General features: G+C 36.6%; 1 protein-coding gene across 15 annotated transcripts in view; it reads right to left on the bottom strand.

Annotated features, from left to right (window-relative positions):
* Positions 1–1,149: 1,149 nt before the first annotated feature.
* The window catches only part of FBXW7 (F-box and WD repeat domain containing 7), a 257,163-nt gene continuing 247,920 nt past the window's right edge, over positions 1,150–10,392 (bottom strand). For all 15 annotated transcript variants that reach the window (XM_023733547.1, XM_023733545.1, XM_023733538.1 and 12 more), the window contains 5 exons: positions 9,879–9,992; positions 8,295–8,476; positions 6,055–6,280; positions 4,103–4,313; positions 1,150–3,050 (listed from right to left, as the gene is read on the bottom strand). In XM_023733547.1, the coding sequence (XP_023589315.1) occupies positions 2,782–3,050; positions 4,103–4,313; positions 6,055–6,280; positions 8,295–8,476; positions 9,879–9,992 (1,002 nt within the window). In that variant the 3' untranslated portion in view covers positions 1,150–2,781. The remainder of the gene's footprint in view (positions 3,051–4,102; positions 4,314–6,054; positions 6,281–8,294; positions 8,477–9,878; positions 9,993–10,392) is intronic.

The raw sequence follows: 10,392 nt of genomic DNA, 5'->3' as shown, positions 1-10,392 counted from the left end.
TTGTGTTCATTTAACCATGTAGCTGTTCTATCTCTGCTTTTACCCTGTCACCTCCCCCTGCTTTCTTCTGTCAGTAATTTGCTGTGGTCAAATAATCCAAATGACCAAGCTTACTGGAACGGTATTCAGACAGTGCTTCTCAAACTTGAGTGTTCATAACTTACCTGGTGAACTAGTTTAAAACGCAGATTCTTGGTTTCTACCCTAAGATGTTCTGATTTAGTAGATTTGTGGGGTGAGGCCCCAAACTGCTGTCCATGAGTAACGAACACACACTTTATGGTTGTGAGGAATGTATCTCTAAGTAGACTCCATTCTTGTTAACTTTTAGATTTTCATCTATGGCCTGGATAGTTGAGATCATGGGATACATATGGCCTGCTACTTGTGGTATTAAATATATTTAGGAATATAAAAGTTCAATAATTGAACTTTGTTTTTTCACTTACAAAATATTAGATTTATTGAACAAAATGGCTACGGACGAGTCTCAAAGTGCCATAAAAGTATCTTTTTTTCCAAAACCTGTTGTCCTTGCTCTGAAAGGGTAGCATGTGTTTAATCTTTGGAAAAAACAAAAAAACCAAACCCGTTGCCACCGAGTCGATTCTGACTCATAGCGACCCTACAGGACAGGGCAGAACTATCTCACAGGGTTTCCAAGGGGTTTGAATTCTAATTCTCTGCTAGTTACCTGGCTTGTGAGAGCTTTCCTAACCAGTCTGAGCCTCGCCTTTCTCCTCATCTTTAAAATGGAGATAGCAGTACCTACTTCTCAGGGGTGGTGGGAGCTTCAGAGATAGTACACAGAAAGTGCCAGGTAAACACTCAATATGTGGTCCAAATTTTAAAATAAACTTTATAGGAATTCTAGTTGTAACTATGATAAAAGTTTTGTGACTCTCTGAGGGTACCAGATTTCATATTTATGCGCCCAGTGTTATGCACAGAGATAAACTCAATGGAATGTCTTCCTTCCTAGTGTATTCTTTCTTCAGCTGCAGGAAACAAGCTTGCAAGTATTGACTTCTGTGTCACACTACAGGGAATGACAAGAAATCAGGACTTTACTATTTTGAATATTAGAGAGAAACACTAAATGTTCATAATGAAGTGTCATTATTACCTCAGTGGAAGAAACAGGCATACTAACATGAAAAAACACATTTTATTGCACTTAAGTTATAAGAAAATAAAATTTCTAAGTGAATCAAACCATAGACACAATCCCTTTAAAGGTTGTTTTCCTCCATCATGTCAGGCTGTTACATAACTAAAATTAATCAACTTGAATCTGATTGTTTTAAATCAGACTATAAATAAAACAAACAAAAAAAAAATAAACAGGAGGAGGAAAAAAAAAAGATCGCCTAGGATACAGTGTTAAACCACTTTCACAGTTCAGCTTGAGTTGTGGCTCTTGGAGAATGAGGCAAACCATTTGACTTTTTCATTCATTTCGTTTGTTTGCATGTGACGCCTTTACTACAAAAACTGAATAGTTTCTGCTTTGTCAGTTACTCACAGCAATAAAACTGTAACAGTTGTTTTCCCAAATACTGTAGAACACTAAGACTGATCAGCAACTTTATTTAAATTTTGTTTTATATTTTTAAAAAATATTTTGTCAGTTTAATTATGTATGTTCATTCCATTCACCACAGCCCTCAAAAAGAAAAGTTTCTCCAGAGAACAGGCAGTAAAAGCTCTGTTCCAAGGAATGTGTTTTAATTTTTGCCCAGATAAAAGAAAATAAGCTTTGCACACACTCTCAATTCTTTACTTGCAGGCAAACTTCACTCTTTATTATCTGAAACTCTCCCATTCTCAGCCTCTTAGAGGCACAGATGGTTCAAGTTTCAGTGGCAAAAAGTCTTTTTTCCGTAACCAAACTAGAGCAAATTTGGAATTCAGTCTGGGACTAAAACGTCACAGCAGAAAAAAAATAAAAAATAATAATTTGCTTTTTTCTTTCTTTCATTTAGCAGCATAAATAAGTTTGGCCACTGGGAGTACAGTACAGGGGTGGGACAACAATCCCATATGTGAAGACCTACTTCTAGCACCAGCATCAAGAGTTAAATCCACCTCAGGACTCACAGAACCCAGGACAACTTGCCACCTTTGAGCAACATATGCATTGCAGAGTGTATGTGGAAGCAACAGTAAATAGATTAACAGAGGCTAATACTGTGATTGATTGACATTGGCAATGGTTGGCAAAGAAAAAAAAGGTTTTCATGATAACTGTACAAAAACAATTCACAGTAATTTTTTTTTTTTTTTTTTTTAGCTTTTCCACTTCAGAAAAATGACTTTTTGTTGCGTTGCAGATGCTCTCGAATTAGAAAGTCAGCCAGTACTTGTTTTGATGTTATTGCAGCTCCTTTCTAGATCTCAGTGGTAAGAGAACAGGCTAGCAGAATCTGTCACGATGTCTCAGCACTAACACTGCCCAATGACCACTGGAGAAGAAAATAAAGAAATAATTGCACCTGGTTTGATTTAGAAAGTCGCATTTTGCAAAGCTGCCCTCAGTCAAAAGTGAAGCCTTTTATGTGATGAGGCAGCAGTGCCTCTCTTGTCAGTTACGGTTTGTCATCTCTTCCTCTTTTCCTTCTTAGTCTGTAGGTCTTTTCAATCTGTTGCCCCAAGCCAACATCCTGCACCACTGAGAACAAGGGATTTTTTCTTTTTTCATTTTTTTCTTCTTTTTTAGGCAGGGGGAAGGGCAGGGAGTATATCATCTACACATTTGGACAAATTCATCTTTTCTGCTCTTCACTTCATGTCCACATCAAAGTCCAGCACCAGCAGCTTGGTTTCCTCAGTCCCGTTTCGACTCCCAACTGCACACACCAGCTTTGTGTTCGAGGCTCTGATCCGCCACACAACTCCCCCGCTCCCCCCGCTCTCCAATGTGACTAGGTTTCGAATAAATTCACCCGTTTTCAAGTCCCATAGTTTTACAGTCCCATCATCTGAACTGGTAATTACAAAATTTTTGTTGAACTGTAAACAAGTCACAGCACTCTGATGCTTGTTGGGACCTAGGCAAAACCAAAGGAATTTAATTACTGGTTAGAAATCATGGCTATGCATTACTGACATTGTAATTTGTAGACTTCTACATTAGGGCATACAAAAATGCAATATTTAAAATGCTGTGTATTTAGAGACCTTATTCCAAATATTTTAGGATCAGCATGGATGTAAGAAAATCTGGTAGCTATCTGTAACTGAAACATTAACTTTCTACAGCTCTCTCTTCCAGGAAGCTTGGCTAGCTACCAGTCCCATGTTTTATCTTCTAGTTGTGTAAATGAGAGCTTTTCTTTGTGATGATGTGGATAGTTATCGCTTCATGTATTTGGCTGATGGACAAATGGGCATAAGAGGTCTATTCTCCTACCACTATGAACTGACCAGCCAAAGGTGAAGGTCGAATGGACATTATTCCAAAAAACTGAGGAAGAGACAAAACTAATGAGTACAAAGTTGCAATGCTACCCACCAGATGGCCTTACAGAAACACACCTTCCAAGGGCTATTACCATCAAAAAGAAGTGAATCATGAAATAAGAATTAGTTAACACGTTTGTGCCTCATCTAATACTAGTGATTTTCATGTGAGTTTCTTTCTCTATTTTAATGGACACCTTCCCATCCCAGTTAAGCAGTTGGTTAAGGATCTAAGTTGACTTCAAAGCAATTTTCTATGAGATTAGAGATGCTTTTCTTTTTCCACAATAGCCTTTTAATTTAAAATTGGAATAAAAATTCAAAATAAAATGATTACTCAAAAAATAAGTTGCTTCTGTGGTAGAGTCAACATCTTTCTTGAGAGTGTTCTTTACAGGTAGGTAGTTAACTGTACATGCAGAAAGTGATTCAACTATTTTATATTAAAAACAAATTTAAAACACTTTCTCTAAGTTAGTCTAGTTCTATAAATCAGAGTGGAAATACTCATAAGCTTATCTGAAATAAGTACTTTATGTGAGATTAACTCTTTTGGTGATGTTAAAGTTCCATGTTTCTCTTCTGAGCCACAATTTCATGTTTTAATGAGCGTAACTAAAGGTGGGCAGTCAACACTTACCTTGCAATGTTTGTAAACACTGTCCTGTTTTGATATCCCAGATTTTAACTGTAGAATCTGCATTCCCAGAGACAAGGATATTGTCTTTGAGTTCCATTCCACTTGTTAATGACTGATGCCCTGTTAACGTGTGAATGCAATTCCCTGTCTCCACATCCCAAACTCGGATTGATGTATCAAGAGAGCCACTCACCACATGGATGCCATCAAACTACAATAGACACAGTTTATTAGACAAGAAGTATGGATATTCTTGATATCAATTATTGACCTTAATCCTAATGGGGTATGGGGAGTGCATGGGAAACAGGTAATGCCAGGAACAAAATGGCAACAATATAATCAAGTAACTCTGCAGTGCATGCTCTCAGAAACTTCTAACAGAAATGCTAATTTCTCCTACCCAGTGGCTTCAAACTAGCTGCAAAAACAACTTAAAATGAACAACATTTTCAAGTCATCTGGCCATACTTGGTAGCTACAAGCCATGGATGATTCAGTGAGGACTGCCATTTGAGTCTGACTTCCAAGCAGGAAGTTGAATCTATTGACACAGTTTGTGATAAAGGGTGTGCTTATCAGCACCTGAAGCATGAAAAGGGCTATATACCTTTCATGATGTTCAAAGGTAAGTTCCATTAAAAACTGTTATGTAAAGTAAAAAGTTTCATTTACAGAATCCTATTGCTAATTAGGAAATATGCCAACCAATAATTAATATATGTAGAATTAGAAGAGGTGGCATTTTGATAACAAAAGCATGCTATACAACACCTATTCTCTAGGTTCCCAGCTATACCAAAGGTCAGTAAATATCTATCAATTCCCAAAAGATATATAATAATGTTTCTATCTCTTTTTTCAACCTAATGGTTTCTTTAAATTAGAACATTATATTCATTAAGGTTCTGAGCACATCACAAAACAAAAAAACAGTGTGGGCAATTCCCTCTCCCAAACCATCACCTTTTCTAATTTAATAAGCCCCTTAATTATATGTCAGTAGTTTCATGACATGACAGTAGTCCATCAATTAGGTAATAAATATGCTAAGAACAGAGTTGTCAGCACTGGGTTTATGTACTGATTTGCTGACCACTAATGGGCAGTATGGAGCCCTGGTTGCGCAGTAGTTAAGAGCTTGGCTGCCAACCAAAAGGTCAGCAGTTTGAATCCACCAGTCGCTCCTTGGAAACCCTCTGGGGCAGTTCTACTCTGTACGTAGGGTCGCTATGAGTTGGAATCCATTTGATGGCAATGGGTTTGGTTTGGTTAATGGGCAGTAACTGTTAAGTAAAACTATGTAAGTAATAGAAAACATTTTGAAATTGAAAAAGGTGTTTTTCCGAAAATAAAACAAGGCCTAATTTCTAAACTTGTTATTAATCTAGTTATTTATCTCAAAATTTGGCAACCTATCCAAGGATGTCAGGTTCAAATGTAAACAAAAAAAATCAGTTCCGTCAAATTTACTTTTGTAAGTACAGACCAATGCCCCTGGGATGGTAGAGCAGCAGCTTTACACAAAAAGACTCCAATTCTAGTCTGAATGGAAACGGAATCACAATTACATGGTCCATCAACCTTTAGCTATCAAGGCAAATGGGCAGCTTTGGCCAAATTAATCCTCTGCTAAAGACTATTAAAATCCAGGTTATTCTCCTATGAGAATATCTAACCATTAATTAATGGTTAGGGCCCCTAAGTTTGAGGTTCCAAGACAAATATTTACATCTGAGAAGGAAAACGGATCAGAAAAAATGGAAAACATTAAACTACTTAAATAATTTCAAAATTTATGCTTTCTTCATATAAACTTTGAAGTACATATAAACAGTAGGATAATCTGATTGATCTTTTTGAGGCCGTATTGGGTCAGCAATTTGACAGTAAAACAATCTTATGATTCATCAGTAGGGCACCTAAGAGATGAGAGAGATACAATCTCTTACCTGTAATGAGTAGACTCGATTAGTATGCCCCTGCAACGTGTGTAGACAGGTCTCAGTCTCTGGATCCCACACCTTCACCATAAAATCATATGCTCCACTAACAACCCTCCTGCCATCATATTGAACACAGCGGACCGCTGCTACATGACCCATTAAAACATGTAAACACTGGCCTGTCTCAATATCCCAAACCCTAAGAGTGGCATCTCTGGAACCACTAACGACTCTGTTGGGGGGAAAACAGAAAACAATGTATTAGAATTTTTAATAACACAAGAAAACATGATGCATAAAACCAGTAACTTTCAAACTTTTTTTTCCTTAAGCGGGAAAACGTGTTTACAAAAGAAATCCTATGTAAAATTTTGTGATATAGACATACACCAGTGAAGTTACTCTGGTTGGGGTGGAAAGTTGGTTCCCCTGACAGTGAAGGATCCAGCAGCACTTTGGAGTCCTTTGGAACTGAGTTTGAAAACCACTGTATTGAGAGCACTCCCTAAATATAACAGTAAGATCTTGATCTTAGATATAAAATGCTAGTGTGGGCATATACATAAAATGTTAATAGGACAGCAGTTTGAATAATTTAAATGTTCTTTTCTTTGCTTTCTGTCATTTTTGACAATTTCAATTATGAACACATACTTCCTTTGTGATTAGGTAAAAAAATTCAGTAAAGGTTATCCAAAAAAACAAATCAGAATTTGGAATTTAAGTGGCTAAAGACATGTGTTTTACATATGTTCTGGAAAAACTGACCAGTTTCAGAAGTGTCTTCAAACAAAACAAAGACTGCTTATGCTTCTAATGCTTACATTTATAAATATTCAATAGGCTACAGGGACATTAAGATATCCAGATTTTAAAAAATAAGCATACAGGGGCAACACAAATCTCTTAAAAATTTGACTGAATATTATTAAAGTTATACTTTTTGGGAGACGAGAGTGATTCAAATAATGCAATCATCTTTAGATTACAAAGCAGAACTGAAAACTCAGGAGTCTTTCTGTCATTCCTAAAAGATAAAAAAAGGCCATAGTTCCCACATTTGAAAGAATAGAAAATTGAAGCATTCAGAGATTTAAGTCAGAACATAACGGAAAGTGAAATGCAAGGTCTCTTGATACCTAGCCCCAAAATTTTAACAGTATAACACAGTGTTCAAAGTAGATTCAAATTACAAACGAAAAAGGTACTTTTCTTCACATACTACCAATCTATTGTGAAATCTACTTAATGGTTCTTAATAAAGAAGATGCTATGGACAGCATTAAAGGTAAAGACTGCAGTGGGTTCACTGTAAGGACCCCACAGAGATCTCTTCTGGAAGCATGCTGGGTTCAAATCATCACAGCAGGTATCGTGAGGGATTAAAACATGGACAACACACACCCTACCCTTAAGGGCTGCGTGAGCATGGATGAATGGCGGGTGGTGGGGGGAAGGTTTAAAATGAAGCAGAAATCACATTTGCGTAGAGCTATCATGACGATGTTTCAATAGAAAGATAGAAGGGATTTTAATAGGAGGGCTTTACAGGTGGAGATAAAAGCACCATCAAAGGCACTGAGAGGAGAAAGGCAAGCACTCCAGTTTGGCTGAAACCATTTTGAAAACTGGACTGGGGATTTTGTACTTAATTTGGTAGGCAACAGAAGGCTCCCAAAGACTGCAGTACAGGAAAGCGATACAACTGTAATGATAGGAGGGTTCTCTGTCAGCTGTGTAAAAAGTGAGAAGACCAAGGTTGAAGCTTCGTCAATAGTTCAGGTGACAAGTAATGAGAGAATAAATTAAAACCCATAAGCTTTTGTGCTGGACTAGGGGTAGGGTGGTTGGGTAATTAAAAAGTCAGAGGCTTGAAGACAATGACTAAATTTGTCTCTATTAACAGGAATTTGACTATATAAAAAGGGAAATTTTTGTTCAAAGATGATGGGTCATCAAAGATGCAGAACAATAAAGAAAGTGTCAGTCAAGACTAAGACATAGAGAGCTGCAAGAAAATGCCAACACGATCAAATGGGAAGGAAATTTAATGAAAACCCCCAACTTTAAGCCAATACTCTACGCTTTCCTAGTATAGAAACATCTGAAATTTAAGTCTAATCAAAGAGCACATCATCACTATCTATTAGACACAGTAAAAATTATACAATCTGAATTCTAAACCGAGGCCCCAAATTCAAGAGCAACAGGGGAAGAATTCCCAAACATGATGAATCTTCCCTCACCTTTTTTCATGGAGATGCATACAGCGTACAGTAGAAGTATGCCCATATAAGGTGTGTATACATTCTCCAGTCTCTGCATTCCACACTTTGAGGGTCCTATCTGTAGATCCACTAATGATGATGTTGTCTCTCATCTGTGATGACCATACTCCACCTGTGTGTCCCACTAATGTCCTTAGACACTGGAAAAACACTTAAGGTGATTACTTTTGGGTAGAAGGGAAAGCAATTTAAATAGCATTTTAATAGGTCATTAAAATGTGGAGTAAAGTTATTTACTCAATTTGATTGCTTGGCACATCAGAAAATAATTTGCACATCAATATAACATCATCCCATCACTGCTTATTGCTTTGTTTAGTCAACAGCATTACACACACACACACACATTACACACACACACAGATACACACACAGACACACACACACACAGACACACACACACACACAGACACACACACACACAGACACACACACACACAGACACACACACACACACAGACACACACACACACACACACACACGCCAGAGGCACTAAGTATGCAGAGATTAAACTACGACAGCTCAACAGCTTGTTAAAGTATGATAGCTTGTTAAAGTATGATAGCTCCAGCCTGGCCTCTTTGATGAAAGAATAGTAAAATTGCAACTTGGTTTCTTCCATGGGAATAGATTCAGTGAAAGAATGCCAACAGTGCTGGGTGTGGCTACATACCACATTTCATCTGAATCTGCTCCAAGGCAGTAGTTAGGAGGCAGCAGCCAAGCTACTTCTAGACAAGTAAAGACAGACATTAAAACCCTGAAATAAATCCAAAACTAATATATTACACCATAGAAATATGAGGCTGCTTTAAAAATTGTAACATCTGACTTGGAAGATTTGGAAGACTCTTGCCCAAGAAGCTACATGCTAAAAGACTTTAAAAATACATATATATATTTTTTCCAAGTTTGCTTCTATTATTTTTTAGGTGGTCAATTACTTAATTCAGGAAAATATTCTGCATTGGACAGATGAAAACAAGTATTCACTAGAGAATTAACTAAAGTATAATATTGTATGCAGTCAAGCTGATTGCTTGGATTGCCTTTTTCCTTCAAACTCCTATTTAATATCTAATCTGCTTAACTTTCAACTTACAGGGCTTGAGATAAATCTAAATTATCACGATATATGTTAACTTCTTAGCTGTAGACAGTTTAACAGCAAAGCAGTTTACCAGGAAAAACAAGTATCTCTCAATCATATTTTTGAAAAAGATTTAAAAGTAATGAGGTATATCCTGGATGGTTAATAAAGGTTGGGGGAAATTAAGCTAAGGAAAAGATAAAGCACATCAATAAATCTTAAGGTAGATTAAGTCACAAAGACAGAGCAACTAACCAAATAAAAAAATTAATGACATCTCAATCATGAGAAACATCGTTACCTTCATGCCAAGGTGACTTTTATAACTATGGGAAAAGGCTAAATTTAGAAGGCCAAATATTTGCTAAACTAGAGTAAAAAATGAATCCTTGTTTTCCTCTCACTGGTTGATCCTTGCAAAAATATATACAAAATGATGAAATGAACTTACTTTGCCTGTGACCGCTGACCAGACTTTTAAAGTGTTGTCATCAGAACCACTAACTATTCGGTTACCACAAAACTGTAAGCATGTGATCACATGATCATCGTGCCCCTTCAGCACCTACAAGACAGACGTACAGATCAGAAATATGTTGTTATGTTATGTTCTTTAAAACACTAGTGAAAAGAAAAGTGAAGCCATAAACAGGAATAGTAATTTGTGGTCTATTTCTAGAATTAAAATTTATATAAAACGTGAAGCATCATCCTTTCTGCCTGATGAATCCAGTACTGAACATTTTGTTGTTTCCATATTCTATTATTTATACTTGAAACATCAACTGTTAAAATTATACTGAGTCCAGATCTAACAAAGATGATTCAAACACAAATGTTTTCAATAATATTTTATCCATTCAAACCAAAAGAATATGCATCTAATTTTTGCCACAGAAAAACACCTAGTAACTAGCGACAAGAGTAACGATTATTGGTTTTTCAACTAAAAAAAAAAAAAAAAA

Source organism: Trichechus manatus, unplaced genomic scaffold (assembly GCF_000243295.1).
Source record: "Trichechus manatus latirostris isolate Lorelei unplaced genomic scaffold, TriManLat1.0 scaffold00059, whole genome shotgun sequence".
Lineage (NCBI taxonomy): Eukaryota > Metazoa > Chordata > Mammalia > Sirenia > Trichechidae > Trichechus > Trichechus manatus.
Note: the sequence above shows the minus strand (reverse complement) of the source record. Positions and strands in the feature narration are given on the sequence as shown.